Source organism: Pogoniulus pusillus, chromosome 7, assembly GCF_015220805.1.
Source record: "Pogoniulus pusillus isolate bPogPus1 chromosome 7, bPogPus1.pri, whole genome shotgun sequence".
Taxonomy (NCBI): Eukaryota; Metazoa; Chordata; class Aves; order Piciformes; family Lybiidae; genus Pogoniulus; species Pogoniulus pusillus.
Genome location: NC_087270.1, coordinates 41,065,837 through 41,085,181, shown reverse-complemented (window position 1 = coordinate 41,085,181; position 19,345 = coordinate 41,065,837). Strand labels below are relative to the sequence as shown.

The following is a 19,345-nucleotide window of genomic DNA, read 5'->3' as shown; positions in this document are numbered from 1 at the left end:
CACTGCAGGGACAGGAGGTGATCATCCCCCTGTGCTCAGCACTGCAGGGACAGCAGGTGATCATCCCCCTGTGCTCAGCACTGCAGGGACAGGAGGTGATCATCCCCCTGTGCTCAGCACTGCAGGGACAGGAGGTGATCATCCCCCTGTGCTCAGCACTGCAGGGACAGGAGGTGATCATCCCTCTGTGTTTGGCACTGCATGGACAGGAAGTGATCATCCCCCTGTGCTCAGCACTGCAGGGACAGGAGGTGATCATCCCTCTGTGCTCAGCACTGCAGGGACAGGAGATGATCATCCCTCTCTGTTTGGCACTGCAGGGACAGGAGGGGATCATTCCTCTGTGCTCAGCACTGCAGGGACAGGAGATGATCATCCCTCTCTGTTTGGCACTGCAGGGACAGGAGGGGATCATTCCTCTGTGCTCAGCACTGCAGGGACAGGAGGTGATCATCCCTCTCTGTTTGGCACTGCAGGGACAGGAGGGGATCATTCCTCTGTGCTCAGCACTGCAGGGACAGGAGGTGATCATCCCTCTCTGTTTGGCACTGCAGGGACAGGAGGGGATCATTCCTCTGTGCTCAGCACTGCAGGGACAGGAGATGATCATCCCTCTCTGTTTGGCACTGCAGGGACAGGAGGTGATCATCCCTCTGTGCTCAGCACTGCAGGGACAGGAGATGATCATCCCTCTCTGTTTGGCACTGCAGGGACAGGAGGGGATCATTCCTCTGTGCTCAGCACTGCAGGGACAGGAGGTGATCATCCCTCTCTGTTTGGCACTGCAGGGACAGGAGGGGATCATTCCTCTGTGCTCAGCACTGCAGGGACAGGAGATGATCATCCCTCTCTGTTTGGCACTGCAGGGACAGGAGGGGATCATCCCTCTGTGCTCAGCACTGCAGGGACAGGAGGTGATCATCCCCCTGTGCTCAGCACTGCAGGGACAGGAGGTGATCATCCCCCTGTGCTCAGCACTGCAGGGACAGGAGGTGATCATCCCCCTGTGCTCAGCACTGCAGGGACAGCAGGTGATCATCCCCCTGTGCTCAGCACTGCAGGGACAGGAGGGGATCATCCCCCTGTGCTCAGCACTGCAGGGACAGGAGGTGATCATCCCCCTGTGCTCAGCACTGCAGGGACAGGAGGTGATCATCCCTCTGTGTTTGGCACTGCATGGACAGGAAGTGATCATCCCCCTGTGCTCAGCACTGCAGGGACAGGAGGTGATCATCCCTCTGTGCTCAGCACTGCAGGGACAGGAGCTGATCATCCCTCTCTGTTTGGCACTGCAGGGACAGGAGGGGATCATTCCTCTGTGCTCAGCACTGCAGGGACAGGAGATGATCATCCCTCTCTGTTTGGCACTGCAGGGACAGGAGGGGATCATTCCTCTGTGCTCAGCACTGCAGGGACAGGAGGTGATCATCCCTCTGTGCTCAGCACTGCAGGGACAGGAGGTGATCATCCCCCTGTGCTCAGCACTGCAGGGACAGGAGATGATCATCCCTCTCTGTTTGGCACTGCAGGGACAGGAGGGGATCATTCCTCTGTGCTCAGCACTGCAGGGACAGGAGGTGATCATCCCTCTGTGCTCAGCACTGCAGGGACAGGAGGTGATCATCCCTCTGTGCTCAGCACTGCAGGGACAGGAGGTGATCATCCCCCTGTGCTCAGCACTGCAGGGACAGGAGGTGATCATCCCTCTGTGCTCAGCACTGCAGGGACAGGAGGTGATCATCCCCCTGTGCTCAGCACTGCAGGGACAGGAGGTGATCATCCCCCTGTGCTCAGCACTGCAGGGACAGGAGGGGATCATTCCTCTGTGCTCAGCACTGCAGGGACAGGAGGTGATCATCCCTCTGTGCTCAGCACTGCAGGGACAGGAGGTGATCATCCCCCTGTGCTCAGCACTGCAGGGACAGGAGATGATCATCCCTCTCTGTTTGGCACTGCAGGGACAGGAGGGGATCATTCCTCTGTGCTCAGCACTGCAGGGACAGGAGATGATCATCCCTCTCTGTTTGGCACTGCAGGGACAGGAGGGGATCATTCCTCTGTGCTCAGCACTGCAGGGACAGGAGGTGATCATCCCTCTGTGCTCAGCACTGCAGGGACAGGAGGTGATCATCCCTCTGTGCTCAGCACTGCAGGGACAGGAGGTGATCATCCCCCTGTGCTCAGCACTGCAGGGACAGGAGGTGATCATCCCTCTGTGCTCAGCACTGCAGGGACAGGAGGTGATCATCCCCCTGTGCTCAGCACTGCAGGGACAGGAGGGGATCATCCCTCTGTGCTCAGCACTGCAGGGACAGGAGGTGATCATGCCCCTGTGCTCAGCTGGGGTGATTCTCTCTGGGGACACCTAGAAGCAGACTTCCAATAGCTGGGCTGGAGAGGGACTGCTTGCAAAGGCCTGTGGTGACAGGACAAGGGAAATGGCTTCAAACTAGAGAAGAGCAGGTTTAGAGTGAACATTGGAAGCAGATTCTTTACTATGAGGGTAATGGAACACTGGAACAGGTTACCCAGGTAGGTAGCTGGGGCATCATCCCTGGAGATATTCAAGGTGAGGCTCAACAGGGCTCTGGGCAACCAAATCTAGTTGAGGATGTCCCTTCTGACTGCACTGGGGCTGGACTGGATGACATTTGGAGGTCACTTCCAACCCAGACCATTCTGTGATTCTGGGTGGGAGGGAGCAGAACCTCCCTAGCCCTGCTGGCCACACTTCCCTGAAGCACCCCAGGATGCCATTGGCTCTCTTGGCCACCAGGACACATTGGTGGCTGGTGCAGAACTTGCTGCCCACCAGGACAGAAAGCAAAACAAAACCTAGAGTTAAATTTCTGCTCTGTCTGTGAACTTCTGGGTGATAAAGCAGGGAACACAATTGCAGAAGTCATGGTTGCTTCACAAGGTGCCCAGGGTTTGTGGTTCAGTTGCCTTCCAACTGCTACTCTTACCCAATCTCATTCCTCAAGGAACCAAAGCAGTTAATTTTTACCGTGCCCAAGGTCCCACATGAAGCAATGTCCTGCACTTGACTGCACACTGAGCCTTCTTGGCACTGGTAATTGTGAATTCCACATGCTCACTCCTGCTGTTACCATCAAAATACCCTGGAGTCAGCTGGGGGCAGCTGTGCCTCCTCTGCTTGTGCACCCCCAGCCTGCTTGCTGGTGAGTTGGGGTGAGAAGAGAGCTTGGCTCTGTGTAACCACTGCACAGCAGCAGCAGGGGGTTGGACTTGATGATCTCCTTGGGTCTCTTCCAACCCTTCCAGCATCTGAAGTGGGCTACAAAAAAGGGACTTTTGAGGCTGTGAGGGAGTGGCAGGACTGGGGGGAATGGAGCAAAGCTGGAGGTGGGGAGAGTGAGAGTGGAGGTGAGGAGGAAGTTGTTGATCCTGAGAGTGGTGAGAGGCTGGACTGGGTTGCCCAGGGAGGTGGTTGAGGCCCCATGGCTGGAGGTGTTTGAGGCCAGGCTGGCTGAGGCTGTGTGCAGCCTGCTCTAGGGTAGAGTGTCCCTGGGCATGGCAGGGGGGCTGGAACTGGCTGCTCCTTGTGGTCCCTTCCAACCCTGACTGATTATACAATTCTAACCCCTAATATCCTGTGATCCTGTGAACTAAAGCACCTCTGAATTACTGGCACTTGGTTCCAGCACAAACCCAAAATCCAGCCCCATATGAGCTACTATGAAGAAAATGTACTGCATCCCAGGCAAACCCAGCACCACTTCATAAAGAGAGAGTGATTGGCATTGGAATGGGCTGCAGCCAGGTGGGGTTGGGCTCTGCTGCCAGGCAAGCAGCAACAGAAGAAGGGGACACAGTCTCAAGTTGTGCCAAGGGAGGTCCAGGCTGGCTGTTAGGAGGAAGTTGTTGTCAGAGAGAGTGATTGGCATTGGAATGGGCTGCCCAGGGAGGTGGTGGAGTCTCTGTGCCTGGAGGTGTTGAAGCCAAGCCTGGCTGGGGCACTTAGTGCCATGGTCTGGTTGATTGCTGAGGGCTGGGTGCTAGGTTGGACTGCATGAGCTTGAGATCTCTTCCAACCTGCTTGATTCTATGGTTCTAAGTAATCAAGTTCAAGACTTCAATGTGTAGTTGTCTTGAGAAACCAGAGAGAAATTACAGTAACATAGAACCATAGAATAGTTTAGGTTGGAAGGGACCTCAAAGCTCAGCCAGTTCCAACCTCCTCCTATAGGCAGGGACACCTCCCACTAGAACAGGTCGCTCAAAGCCTCATTCAACCTGGCCTTGAACACCTCCAGGGAGGTTGTGGAGCACAGAAGCACTCAATGTGATCTCTGATCACATTGGGTGCTTCTGTGCTCCACAGCCTCCCTGGGCAACCTGTGCCAGTGTCTCACCACCCTCACTGCAAACAACTTCTGCCTAACATCCAGTTTGAATCTCCCCTCTGCCAATTTAACATCTGGATGAATAAAGCCACCCTCCCTTTCATTTTTTACTTAACTATTTGAAGCCTATTTCAGAGCTTCCTAAGATGTAGTCTAAACCTACTCTCCCTCATCTTAAAACCATTCTCCCTTGTCCTGTTGCTAGACACCCTTATGAAAAGTCCCTCTCCAGCCTTCCTCTAGGATGCCTTCAGGTATTGGAAGACAGCTGTAAGGTTCCCCTGGAGTCTTCTCTAGGCTGGACCATCCCAACTCCCTCAGATCCAACCCTTGGATCATCTCTGTGGCCCTCCTCTGGACTCGCTCCAAGAGTTCTGTGTCCTTTTAATGATGGGAACACCAGAACTGGATGCAATATTCAAGGTAGGGGTCTCATAAGAGCAGAGCAAAAGGGCAGAATCACCTCTCTTGCCCTGCTGGTCCAGCCCTAACCCTTGACACATGGGAAGGCTGTATTTTGTAGTCAGAAGGCGTTAGGAATACCTAGAGGTACAGCTGCTGTCAGCTTAGCCATCAGACACTTCCCTCTGCTTTGTCCCATCAGACAGCAGACCTGCGGCTGTGCTGCCCTGCCCTGGGGCTGTAGCGCCCTCGTGTGGACGCTGCTGCCTTGCAGCTGGGCTGCGTCCTGCTTGTGTGTCTGGTGTTACAGCCAGGAGAGCTGGGGGGAAGCTGGGGGTGCACACAGAGAGCACACAAGGATGGGTCATCAGTGGCATCCACTGTCTACAGTTCTGGGCTCCTCAATTGCAGAGAGATGTTGAGGTGCTGGAAGGTGTCCAGAGAAGGGCAGCAAGGCTGGGGAGGGGCCTGGAGCAGAGCCCTGTGAGGAGAGGCTGAGGGAGCTGGGGGGGTGCAGCCTGCAGCAGAGGAGGCTCAGGGCAGAGCTCATTGCTGTCTGCAGCTGCCTGCAGGGAGGCTGTAGCCAGGTGGGGTTGGGCTCTGCTGCTAGTGCTCATCTCCAAGCTCAGCCAGCCCAACCTAGCACCCAGCCCTCAACAAGCAACCAGACCATGGCACTAAGTGCCCCAGCCAGGCTTGGCTTCAACACCTCCAGCCACACAGACTCCACCACCTCCCTGGGCAGCCCATTCCAATGCCAATCACTCTCTCTGACAACAACTTCCTCCTCACATCCAGCCTAGACCTGCCCTGGCACAGCTTGAGACTGTGTCCCCTTGTTCTGTTGCTGCTTGCCTGGCAGCAGAGCCCAACCCCACCTGGCTACAGGTAGAGGTAAAGCTGAGTTTCTGCTGTCTCTTCTTTCCAGGACTTTGGAAGCATCTGGTGAACCCTCTGTTTGCTTGTGTCTCTCTGGGAGTGGCAGACCTGCAGCCCAGATGCCAAGCCCAGAGGAAGCAGGAGCAGCTCACTCTGCACTGCTGCACGAAACAGCAGGGAGCAACTGTGATTTCTGAGCAGATTTTGGCAGGTCTCCATGGGGCTGGTCAAGGCCAGCAGGACTGTTCCATGGCTGCATTTCACCTCCTGTTTGGAAAATTGTACGTGTTGTGAGAGCAAGAGTTGGGTAACTGTACCAAAGGTCTGTCACCCTTCCTGTCATTTGCACTGGGGACACTGGAGGAGAAGGATGGCAGAGAGAAGGTGAAGGATCATTTTGGCTTTGAGCTGACTGAGGACATCCCATCACCAGAGGTAAGCAGGGGCATGATGAAGTTGCTAAATAGGAACAGAGGGTTTAACCCAGCTGCCTTCATACCAACTCCTAGTGCAGTTGTGGTGCTCCAGGATGCCTGAGACCTTCATTGAGGCTAGTGGACAAGGGTCAGAAGAGAGGAAACCAAGATTAGCTGGAGTAGATGAGGTGGACTGGGATGCAGGAGCATCTCAGGCAGCATAGGTGTAAGCTAAAAAACTGAGACCTGGCTGCTCACAGAGGACAGGAGTCTACAGCCAGCTAGGAGTTGGAGTTCCCCCACAGAGTCACAGAATGCTAGGGATTGGAAGGGACCTCCAGAGATCATCAAGTCCAAGCCCACCCCTCAAAGCAGGGTCACCTAGGGCAGGCCACCCACACCCAGGTGGGTTTTGAAAGTCTCCAGAGAAGGAGAGTCCACAACCTCTCTGGGCAGCCTGCTCCAGCACTCCATCACCCTCACAGTAAAGAACAGTCTCCTCCTGTTGGAGTGGAACCTCCTGTCTTCTAGCTTGTACCCTCTGCTCCTTGTCCTGTTCCTGGGCATCACCAAAAAGAGCCTGGCACCTTCATTCTGATACCCAACTGTCATTTATTTACAGTCATTGAAAAGATCCTCTCTCAGCCTTCTCCTCTCAACACTGAACAGCCTCAGTTCTCTCAGTCTTTATTCACAGGAGAGATGCTCAAGTCTTGCAATCACCCTCATACCTCTCTGCTGGGCTCTTTCCAGCAGATCATAGAATCAGTCAGGGTTGGAAGGGAGCACAAGGAGCAGCCAGGTCCAACCCCCCTGCCATGCCCAGGGACACCCTACCCTAGAGCAGGCTGCACACAGCCTCACACAGCCTGGCCTCAAACACCTCCAGCCATGGGGCCTCAACCACCTCCCTGGGCAACCCATTCCAGCCTCTCACCACTCTCCTGCTCAACAACTTCCTCCTCACCTCCACTCTGACTCTCCCCACCTCCAGCTTTGCTCCATCCCCCCACTCCTGGCACTCCCTGACAGCCTCAAAAGTCCCTCCCCAGCTTTCTTGTAGCCCCCTTCAGACCCTGAAAGATACAAATCTCTGTCTCTCTTGAACAGCAAAGCCCAAAACAGGGCACAGCATTCCAGATGTGGTCTCATCAGGGCACAGCAGAGGGGGAGGAAAGCCTCCCTCAGACCCTCAGTACTGCAGAGAAAGGAAACTAAGTAAAGGGTAATGAATTAAGTGCCTTACTATTTTGTGAAGTTATATCACCCAGGGTGATGGAATTCACACACAGGAGTTTTTCTGGAGCTGCAGAGGGCTAGCTTGGAGGTGATGGAAAGAAAATCACAATATCCATCCCATTCTTCCACATTTTATAGGCAGAAATACACTTTCTCAAGCCCATCCAACTATTTCTTTTCTCTGCAAGTAGTTTGTTGTGTCCCCCCCCAATATATTTACTGCAGAACATTTACTTTGTTGCAGAAATGACAAAGGTTTTTATTAACCAACTGCAGGTTCTGTGTCCTAAATAGGGTTTGGCTCAGGTATGAAGGACAAATGGATGACCTCTTCCTGTGCTGCTTTTCTCTGTAGCTGTTGCATCTAGTGGCACTCAACTCAGACATGAAGATCTTTGCTCTTTTCATTGCTGTGCTCCTTCTACTGCTCCAAGGCACTTTAGGTAAGGAAGGAACGCAGAGGGAAGAATGTGACTAGAGAGAAACTAAAACAGCAAGGGAAATAGACTGTGGTTCACACCCTTTCATGCCAGAACATGTTGGGCACACTTTAGCAGTGAACAGAGTCCAGCTGGGTCCTTTGGATGCACTGAGTCCCTCCTACTGTGGAAAATAAGGAAGTTTAATGGTACAGATGGGGGCAGCCTGCTGCCAGGCTAAACTTTGCTGTCACATTAGGGAATCACAGAGTGGTTTGTGTTGGCAAAGACCTTTACAGGTCATCTTGATATAGAATCGTAGAATCAGAGACTCATGGAATCAGAGACTCATAGAATCACAGACTCATAGAATCACAGACCCACAGAATCACAGACTCATAGAATCATAGACTTATGGACTCAGAAGCATAGAATCATGGACTCAAACTCATAGACTCAGACTCATAGAATCATAGACTCACAGACTCAGACTCATAGAAGCACAGACTTATAGACTCATAGACTAAGACTCACAGAGTCACAGACTCAGAATCATAGACTCATAGACTTGGAAACATAGAATCATAGACTCAGAAACACAGAATCATAGACTCAGAATCAAACTCAGGAACATAGACTCAGACTCAGAATCATAAACTCAGGAACATAGACTCAGACTCAGAAACAGAATCACAGACTCAGACTCAGACTCTGAATCATAGACTCAGAAACACAGAATCATAGACTCAGAATCATGAACTCAGAAACATAGACTCAGAAACAGAATCATAGGTTCAAACTCATAGACTCAGAATCATAAACTCAGAAACTTAGAATCATAGACTCGGAAACACAGAATCATAGACTCAGAATCAAAGTATCTTAGACAGACTCAGAATCATAGACTAAAAATCTTAGACTCACAGACTCAGAATCATAGACTCATAGAATCATATGCTCATAGACTTAGAATCATAGAATCATAGACATAGACTCATAGACTAAGAATCATAGTATCTTAGACATAGACTCATAGACTCATAGACTAAGAATCATAGTATCTTAGACATAGATTCATAGAATCATAGATTCAGAATCATAGACTCATAGAATCATATACTCATAGACTTAGAATCATAGAATCATAGACATAGACTCATAGACTAAGAATCATAGTATCTTAGACATAGACTCATAGACTCATAGACTCATAGACTAGGAATCATAGTATCTTAGACATAGATTCATAGAATCATAGATTCAAAATCTTAGACTCATAGAATCATATAATCATAGACTCAGAATCACAGACATAGACTCATGGAATCATAGATTCAGAATCATGGACTCATAGAATCATATAATCATCGACTCAGAATTATAGAATCATAGACATAGGCTCATAAATTCATAGACATAGACTCATAGAATCATAGACATAGACTCATGGAGTCATAGAATCATATAATCATTGACTCAGAATTATAGAACCATAGACATAGGCTCATATAATCATAGACTTGGAATCATAGATTCAGAATCATGGAGTCATAGAATCATATATTCATCGACTCAGAATTATAGAATCATAGACATAGACTCATAGAATCTTAGACATAGACTCATGGAATCATAGACATAGACTCATGGAATCATAGACATAGACTCATAGAATCATAGACATAGACTCATAGAATCATAGACATAGACTCATGGAATCATAGATGCAGAATCATGGACTCCAGGCTGAAGAAGCCCAGCTCCCTCAGCCTGTCCTTGTGGCAGAGATGCTCCAATGCCCTGATCATTTTCATGCCCCTCTTCTGGACCTGCTCCATCAGGTCCATGTTTTCCCTGTACTGAGGGCTCCAGAGCTGGACGCAGCACTCCAGGTGAGGTCTCACCAGAGCAGAATAAATTGGCAAAATCACCTCTCTCCATCTGCTGGCAGCATGGACCCAACCTTCCCACGAGTCAGCAGGGATATCTTTGGCTAGATGAGGTTGCTCATAGCCCCATCCAGCCTGAGATGGGATGCTTTTAGGGATGGGGTTTTTACCTCTGTTAAAAAACCTTTAAGGTGACAAAAGCATTAAACAAATACAAACTATAGCCCTCTTCTTAGGGAAGGAAAATGAAGACTCTGTGTTGTTTTTTGGGGGGTTCTGTGCAGGTTTCATGCGTGCACCCAGCAACCATGAGCAATGCAAAGAGGCTGGGGGTATCTGTGCCGCTGGCCGCTGCCCTCTGCCGAACACCAGGTCCTTTGGGCGCTGCCAGAAAGGGGTCCCCTGCTGTCAGGCTGTGGTGAGTTCTGGGTTGGATGAAGGTCAAGTCTTCCTTGGGAGAATGGGGTTGGTTCTCACTTTCACACATCCACCCTGCCCTTCAGATGCTCCTCTAGGCTCATCCAGCAAGGGAGCAAAGACTGCACTGAGGTATAGGATTCCCTCGCTGGTCCCTCGATACCATTAAATGATGCAGCTTGACTGCTTCATGGGGAAGAAGAAGCCAAATCTCTTTAGCAGAGAGAAGTAGAAATATACTACTAATATTAGAGTATATTAATGTATCAATATAATTAATATATTATTATCAATGCTATTAATATTATTATTGTTATTGTTTGCAGCATTCAATTAGTATTATTATTTAATTGTTATTATATAATCATATGATTAGAATTTTATAAGCATAAGTAATGATTTATTGAAAATATTAGTTGTTATGATTAATAATTACTTTATATATCTATCATTATATGGTTGCTTATTATATATGATTACTTATTATAATTGCTTATAATTTAGTATAATTAATCATAATTAATTATAATAAGTAATTATATAATCTGCAGAATAAGAAATTATATATAGACACAAAATAAGTAATTATACTTTTAAAAGTATAAAGCATTACTTATTACAATTAATAACTACTTTATAGATCTATTATTATATGGTTGTTTATTGTGTATGAGTACTTAGTATAATTACTTATAATTTAGTATAATTACTCATAATTAATTATAAGTAATTATAAAATATATAGAATACTTATAGATACATAAAAGAAGTAATTATACTTATAAGTATAAATCATTACCTATTATGATAAATAATTACATTATATCTGTTATTATATGGTTGTTTATTATATATTACTACTGATTATAATTACTTATTATTTATTAGAAATACTCCTAACTCATTATAAGTAATTATATAATATATAGAATAAGAAATTATATATACATGAAATAAGTAATTATACTTTTAAAAGTATAAAGCATTACTTATTATAATTAATAACTACTTTATAGATCTTTTATTTTTTTTGTGTATGAGTACTTAGTATAATTACTTATAATTTATTATAATTACTTATAATTAATTATACATAAAAATAATTACTTATTATTATTAATAACTACTTTCTATATCTATATTATATGGTTGCTTATTATACATGATCACATATTATAATTACTTATCATTTATTACAATTACTCATAATTAATTATAAGTATATATGTAGAATAAGAAATTATATATGCATGAAATAAGTAATTATAGTTATAAAAGTATAAATCATTAGTTATTATAATTAATAACTACTTTATATATCTATTATTATATGGTTGTTCATTATATATCATTACTTATTATAATTACTTATAATTTATTATAAATACACATAATTAAAGTAAGTAATTATAGAATATATAGAATAAGTAATTATATGTATATAAAATAATAATTATACTTATAAGTATATATCATTACTTATTATAATTACTAATTACTTTATATCTCTATTATTATATGGTTGTTGATTATATATGATTACTCATTATCATTACTTATAATTTATTCTAATTACTCTTAATTTATTATAATAATGATATAATATATTAAATAAGAAATTATATATACATAAAATAAGTAATTCTAAAAGTATAAAGCATTACTTGTTATAATTAATAACTACTTTATACATCTATTATTATATTGTTGTTTATTGTGCATGAGTACTTAGTATAATTACTTATAATTTATTATAATTATTAATAATTTATTATAATAAGTAATTATAATAAGTATAAATTATTACTTATTATGATTAATAACAACTTTATATATCTATTATTATATGGTTGTTTATTGTATATGATTACTTATTACAATTACTTATAATTTATTAGAAGTACTCATAATTAATTATAAATAGTTATATAATATATAGAATAAGAAATTATATAAGCATAAAATAAGTAACAATACCTATAAAAGTATAAAACATTACTTATTATAATTAATAATTACTTTATATATCTATATTATATGGTTGTATTTATATATGATTACTTATAATTACTTATAATTTATTATTAATACTCAAAATTAATAAAAAAGTAATTATATAATAAATAGAATAAGTATTTATATGTATATTAAATAAGTAATTATACTTATAATAAGTATGTATAATTACTTATTATAATTACTAATTACTTTATATCTCTATTATTATATAGTTGTTTATTATATATGATTACTTATAATTACTTATAATTTATTATAAATACTTATAATTAATTATAATAACTAATTATTTATATTAATTAACATAAGAATTGATATAAATGACTACTAACAGCAAAACATAATTACATCATTCTGTCTGTGGGATTATACAATCTATAAATGATGTGAAATAACAGCAGCAATCTTATCACTGCTGCTGCTGGTAATGATGATGATAATAATAACTAAAAGCTTATTAACAATAATATTATTAAACATAACATTCTTAAATGTAATATAAATATACTACTATTATGTTTATTATAATGTTACAGATACTATCATCATGTCACAATGTATTATATTGCCATTGGAATGGGCTGCCCAGGGAGGTGGTGGAGTCTCTGTGCCTGGAGGTGTTGAAGCCAAGCCTGGCTGGGGCACTTAGTGCCATGGTCTGGTTGATTGGCCAGGGCTGGGTGCTAGGTTGGACTGGCTGAGCTTGGAGCTCTCTTCCAACCTGCTTGATTCTATGATTCTATTACATTTTAATTAGTAGTAGCAGCAGCATTAAACTAGTTGTATTATTTAATCATTATTATATAATCATATATTTATAATTAATAATTAAAGTTCTTCCCTGAGAGAGTCATTGGACACTGGAATGGGCTGCCCGGGGAGGTGGTGGATTCGCTGTCCCTGGAGCTGTTCAAGGCAGGACTGGACGTGGCACTTGGTGCCATGGTCTGGCCTTGAGCTCTGTGCTAAAGGGTTGGACTTGATGATCTGTGAGGTCTCTTCCAATCCTAATAATACTGTGATACTGTGATATTTATAACTAATAATTAGTCACTATATTTATTATTATATCATTATATATAGTTAATAATATATAATGATATAATAATAATAATTATTATTATTATATATAATTACTTCTGTGCTTTTTTATTCGAGCCTTTTCCTGGTTATAAGTAAAAAAAAAATCTGAGGCTTTCTTCCCTGTTTGCTTTTTCCTTTGCAGTATGATTAGTGACTGTTAGGATCTCCAACCAAGTGAGCAGAGCTGTTGGCAATGCAAGAAATGCATCATCCCACTGGAAAAACTCTGAAAGGTTGAGCTGAAAAATGTGCATTCATCTTACAGAGCCTGAACAGTGACCAGAGAGGAAATAAAATCTTCCACAGACAACACAAAGCATCTCCAAAGTGATTGCTGCAGGCTGGGGCCAGAGTGGCTGAGAGCAGCCAGGCAGAGAGGGAGCTGGGGGTGCTGGTAGAGAGGAGCTGCAGATGAGGCAGCAGTGCCCAGGTGGGCAGCAAAGCCAATGGCATCCTGGGCTGGCTCAGAAGCAGTGTGGCCAGCAGGACAGAGATGGTAATGAAGCTGGTGAGGGGCCCATAGGATCACAGAATTAACCAGCTTGGAAGAGAGCTCCAAGCTCAGCCAGCCCAACCTAGCACCCAGCCCTCAGAAACCAACCAGACCATGGCACTAAGTGCCCCAGCCAGGCTTGGCTTCAACACCTCCAGGCACAGAGACTCCACCACCTCCCTGGGCAGCCCATTCCAATGCCAATCACTCTCTCTGCCAACAACTTCCTCTGAACATCCAGCCTAGACCTCTCCTGGCACAGCTTGAGACTGTGTCCCCTTCTTCTGTTGCTGCTTGCCTGGCAGCAGAGCCCAACCCCACCTGGCTACAGCCTCCCTGCAGGCAGCTGCAGGCAGCAATGAGCTCTGCCCTCAGCCTCCTCTGCTGCAGGCTGCACACCCCCAGCTCCCTCAGCCTCTCCTCACAGGGCTGTGCCCCAGGCCCCTCCCCAGGGATGCTCTGCAGGGTGATTTAACAGGACTCAATGACACAGGCACTGAAATCAACTCAATTTAGTTAAATAAACTTAACTTTCAGGATGATTTTATAGACAATAACAGCAGCAAAACCTGTTCTGACATCCATGAGCAAATATCTGCAATGGGCTTTCACAGTGACTTGCTTTTATTAGGACTGAAGCTCCAAATCTCTTTATTGGGGTACAAGAACTCCTTCCCAGAGCTTCCTGTACTCCTAAGGGTTTTCATCTTCGTGGGAAGGCCTCCCAGGCTGGCAGTGGTGTCACAGGTGGGCGATGTCTCAGCTGCCCAGAGGTCTCCTCAGTGTGCTCAGTGAGGTGGCATTTTAAGAGTGGGGTACCCTGCAAAAAAGAAGTGAGGTGCTGAGCCAGTCCACATAGCTCCATTGTGCTGGTTTTGAGCTAGCTGGAATGTTCTGGTGAGAACTGGATCATAGACTATGGCAGAGAAACAAGGGTGATGTCTGCTTCACTCACAGGCTTGCTGAGAGAACAAGAACCCAAACATAGATAAGGCACTTTGCTGGGGAGCTCTGAGCTGCATTTCTCTCTCTCGGCTCTGCCATCTCTCTGACTAACCCACTTTGCTTTGTAGCCCCCTGGCTGAACCTCCACTCTTCCTTGGGACTGGGGTAAGGTTGAGAGGGGTGGGAGAAGGTGGAAGGGCAGTTGGGAGCCCCTCCTGGGCACTCAGGTTTCTGGGAGGGCTGCTGTGTTTCTGTGTTACCTTTTACCTTGCCTGGTTCTGTCTATAACTGTGTATGCTGTAACTATCTGCTTGTGTTGCCAAGCTCAGCTCTGAATGGGCTTTTGCTTCAGCACATCCTCTTAGTGCAATTACTCTGCAGCCATGAAGTGGTGAAACTGTTCCTAAACGTGACTGGAAAATGTTACATCCACTCCAAACCCAAAACCCAGCAAAGCCTGATCTTTGAATGCCTAAAAGGGCCAAAGAACTTCCAGTTCTGTGCAGAGATTATTTCTCTGGAATCATTGTTTCTTAATACCCAGCATCCACCTACTCAGTCAGTTCCCTTCTTCAAAAAACAGGCACATTTTAAGATGAACCTCACTTTATTTCCCCCCTCCACCATAAAAACACAGCCTGCATTTCCCATTCATGAGGGCTTCACTTTTAATCTGCCACCTCAGATGGTTTTGGGTTGGCTTTGAAGCTTTGTTGGACCCAGGGAAAAGAAAACTCTGCTTTGAGAAGAGAGAGTGACAAAAATTGAGATGAACTCTTAAGTCTCTTTGCCTCAGTGAGTTCCACAAGTCCCTGTGGCAGCAGAACCAATTTGATGCTCAAACCAGGGCAGGGAACACCCAAACCACCACACTCCATCCAAGCAGACAAGCTACACCTTGCTGGCTCAGCCAGCCATGGACATAGAGTAACAGGGCTCAAGACTATCAGAGGTCCCTGTGGTCTCCACTGCTGAGTCTTGGGTGGGTCTAAGAGACAACTTAGATGAAAGGGAAGGTGTGGATGTTGGCTGCAACATCTGCCAAGGTATAAGCTAAGAATAAAGCTAATGTGGGGGTAAAGAAGTGCACTGGAGCAAGTGCCTGATCCTTTCTCTTTCCTCCATGGATTCCATGCCCTTTTCCTATGGAAAACAGTGACAAGGCTTCTGCCTGTTAGCCACCCTGCATGACAGACTCATAGAGTGTCAGGGGCTGGGAGGAACCTTGAAAGATGGTGTAGGTGAGTGGAGAAGGTGCCCTCTTTCTCATCAAAAGAGGCAAAACCTCAGGAAGCCTCTTTGCTCTTGGTGTGGCAGGATTTCCCTGGAGGGATGCATCCTGCTGCAGGGAGGTGCTTGTCCCCTTCCACTCGACCTCCAGTATTGTGTTCAGTTCTGGGCAGCACAATACAAGACATGTGAGGGTGCTGGAGTGGGTCCAGAGGAGAGCAACGAAGCTGGGGAAGGGCCTGGAGAATGAATCTTATGAGGAGCAAGTGAGGGAGCTGGGGATGGTTAGCTTGAGGAAGAGGAGGCTGAGTGGAGACCTCATTGATTTCTACAGCTGCCTGGAGGGACATTGTGGAGAGGCTGCTGCTGGGCTCTGCTCACACATAACTGGAGGCAGAACAAGGAGGAATGGCCTCAAGCTGAGGCTGGAGAGGCTCAGATTGGACTTCAGGAAAACGTTTTTCATGGAGAGAGTGGTCAGGGAGTGGAATGAGCTGCCCAGGGAGGTGGTGGAGTCACCCACCCTGGATGTGTTTAAAGGTGGTTTGGATGTGCTGCTTTTGGCTATGGTTTGAGGTGAATCTTGTAGAGCAGGGTTCTAGGTTGGACTTGGTGCTTTGCCAACCTGTGGTTCTGTGATCTTACCACTTGCAGCAGTTCAGCTTCCCACCAAGGCAGGTTCCAATGCCAACCAGAGGAGCAGAGCATGATGCAAATGAGCAATAGCCTTGGCTTTGCCGGCATGCCAAAGTGTCAGCAGCTTCCTGGCTGTAAGCTGCAAAAACAAACCCAAGAAAAACAACCAAGGGAAAATGAATGTTCATTTGCCAAGGCAGAAAGGGCCACAGTGCCCTGGCACCAGATTGACCTGGCGTGGTGCATGGCTTCCTGACACAGTGCCTGGGCTGTGGCTGGGGTAACCTGATGGAACCCTCTCACGGTCTTTACATCTACATGAAATGGAACTCCCAGCAGTGCAAGCTGAGATGCTGGCATCTCTCCATTGCAGCCTGGAGAGCAGCAGCCAACAGGACTGAGCTGTTTATTTCCCTCACATCCCTCCTGGAGAGAGGTGTTTGCCATTCCAGATGCACACAGCAGCATCCCAGCATACTCTACGCTCTGCTGGGAGGTGTAGGGATTGGGAACAGTCCTACAGAGGACTTGAGGGTACTGAGGGCTGACAAGCTGGCCATGAGCTGGCAATGCAGACTCACAGCACATAGGCTGGATGCATCCTGGGCTGCATCCAAAGCAGTGTGGCCAGCATGTTGAGGGAGCAGATTCTGCCCCTCTGCTCTGGTGAGATATCTGCAGTGCTGGGCACAGCCCTGGGGTTCTCAGCCCAGGAGAGACTTAGACCTGTTGGACTAGGTCCAGACTGAGGTGGGACAAAACTGATCTAAGGGATGGAACCCCTCTGCTGTGAGAGAGTTGGAGAAGAGAAGGTTCTGGGTTGACTTTCTTGCAGCCTTTCAGTACTTAAAGGAGGTCTGTAAGAATCACAGAATCAGTCAGGGCTGGAAGGGAGCACAAGGAGCAGCCAGTGCCAACCCCCTTGCCATGCCCAGGGACACCCTACCCTAGAGCAGGCTGCACACAGCCTCAGCCAGCCTGGCCTCAAACACCTCCAGCCATGGGGCCTCAACCACCTCCCTGGGCAACCCATTCCAGCCTCTCACCACTCTCCTGCTCAACAACTTCCTCCTCACCTCCACTCTCACTCTCCCCACCTCCAGCTTTGCTCCATTCCCCCCACTCCTGCCACTCCCTCACAGCCTCAAAAGTCCCTCCCCAGCTTTTTTGTAGCCCACTTCAGATCCTGGATCAGGATACCATTGGCTCATGATCAGGATCATGGATCAGGATCAAAGCTGGTGAGGGGCCTGGAACACAGCCCTGTGAGGAGGTTGGTCTGGTTGCTTGGCCAGGGCTGGGTGCTAGGTTGGACTGGCTGAGCTTGGAGGTCTCTTCCAGCCTGGTCAGTTCCATGATTCTATACAGCACAAAGCCAAGTCAGAGGCTCTTGTCAGCAGTGCTGCATCAAGTGTAGCCAGATGCTGACTTGACCAGGTATAAAGGCATCAGGTGGTGGCTAAGTTGGCACCTCCCTCACCAGGGGATCTGCTTTGTCTTGTCCCAGCTGAGAAATCAGCCCCAGGTTTGAGTTAAGATTATTTCCAGGCTCAACATTGCTTGTTCCTACTGGGATATTCAGCTTGAGATTCAATCATCTCAGAGGGCACAGGTCACAGAAGGCTTCTTCTCTGGAGACTTCCAAACCCTCTCTGGATCCATTCCTGCGTAACCTGCACTAGATTATGGTCCTGCTCTGGCAGGTGGGTTGGACTCAGTGATCTCCAGAGGTCTCTTCCAACCCCTCACACCTTGTAAGGTTGTTTTGAAAGATAAAATTGTGTCCTGCATAAAATAGAGCAAGTCCAAAGCAATGAGATCCAGAAGGGTGTAGTAGGCTTTGTGCAAAACACTGCCAAGTGACTGCTTTTGGCCTGAGTAGTCCTACAGCTCTTCTTTGAGAGGACTAATGTTTGCCACTCTAGGAAAGCAGCCACAAACCTGAGCCTACTGCAAAGCAAAGTAAGGATGGAGATCCCTTAAACTCCTCTGAAGTCTCCCAGACAGCCTCAACTGATTCATGTGCTTCAAACCCACTTACTGTACAAGGACAGTGCAGAGTTCAGGCAGAGACCCACGGTCACAGGTGGGTGATTTTGTTCCCAGAACCAGCAGGTCCTACTAATCTACAACTGTGAGTGCAGAAAGCTCCCACGTTGCAGGACTGTGTCTTCAGCATCAGGTTAAAGACTGTCTCAGTACACAAGAGCATCTTTTTGTTTCCCCCAGTCATGTGGTTCCAAGAGTGGAATGCAAGATGCTAGAAAGAGACCATCAGGAAGACCACCAAGGACGTTGCTGCAATGTCTTAGAGATCAGGACCAGGACTTGGTTAAGAGACTTCCAGTGTGAAAGCCAAGAAGGACCATAGAGTCAAGCAGGTTGGAAGAGAGCTCCAAGCTCAGCCAGCACAACCTAGCACCCAGCCCTGGCCAAGCAATCAGACCATGGCACTAAGTGCCCCAGCCAGGCTTGGCTTCAACACCTCCAGGCACAGAGACTCCACCACCTCCCTGGGCAGCCCATTCCAATGCCAATCACTCTCTCTGTGAGGAACTTCCTCCTAGTTCAAGAGCACAAAAGCAATCAAAGCCTCAGCACTGGGCTGCAGTTAACTTCTCTGTGCCCTTTAGCTTACATCTCATCTGCTTTCAATCTTACCTGGAGAAGCCTGGAGGAGGAAGAAGAGAATGGCAATGAGGAAGCAAAGGATTTTCATGACTTCCAGGTGGTAGTAGGTAGTGTTTGCAGATGTGAAGCCAGCCCAAGATGGAGAGAAGATGAGTGTGAGGCAGAATATGGGCAGTGCCTCTGCTTATAAAGGCCCTGGGCTGGAGCTGTGCAGAGAAGCCAGGGGGTGGGGGCCTGGTTGCCTAAGGAACAGTGAGTTCATTGCCCTGCCACTGCAGAG

At 46.5% G+C, this 19,345-nt stretch overlaps 2 protein-coding genes across 3 annotated transcripts; one reads left to right on the top strand and one right to left on the bottom strand.

Annotated features, from left to right (window-relative positions):
• Positions 1-6,025: 6,025 nt before the first annotated feature.
• Positions 6,026-13,360, top strand: LOC135177185 (gallinacin-8-like). The gene is made up of 4 exons (XM_064146836.1): positions 6,026-6,083; positions 7,659-7,746; positions 9,896-10,029; positions 13,273-13,360. Exons 2-4 carry the CDS (start codon positions 7,689-7,691, stop codon positions 13,279-13,281), a joined length of 201 nt encoding a protein of 66 aa, XP_064002906.1. The 5' UTR covers positions 6,026-6,083; positions 7,659-7,688; the 3' UTR covers positions 13,282-13,360.
• An 869-nt stretch (positions 13,361-14,229) lies between these two features.
• LOC135177184 (gallinacin-9-like) lies at positions 14,230-19,208 on the bottom strand. 2 transcript variants are annotated; one of them, XM_064146834.1, is made up of 3 exons: positions 19,096-19,208; positions 16,444-16,573; positions 14,230-14,443 (listed from the first exon to the last, which is right to left on the bottom strand). In XM_064146834.1, the coding sequence occupies exons 1-3, from the start codon at positions 19,151-19,153 to the stop codon at positions 14,428-14,430; spliced, it is 204 nt and encodes a 67-aa protein (XP_064002904.1). In that variant the 5' UTR covers positions 19,154-19,208; the 3' UTR covers positions 14,230-14,427. The 2 variants fall into 2 exon arrangements, with proteins under 2 accessions (XP_064002904.1, XP_064002905.1); XM_064146835.1 differs by lacking the exon at positions 14,230-14,443 and having other exon boundaries at positions 16,440-16,573.
• Between the last annotated feature and the right edge of the window lie 137 nt (positions 19,209-19,345).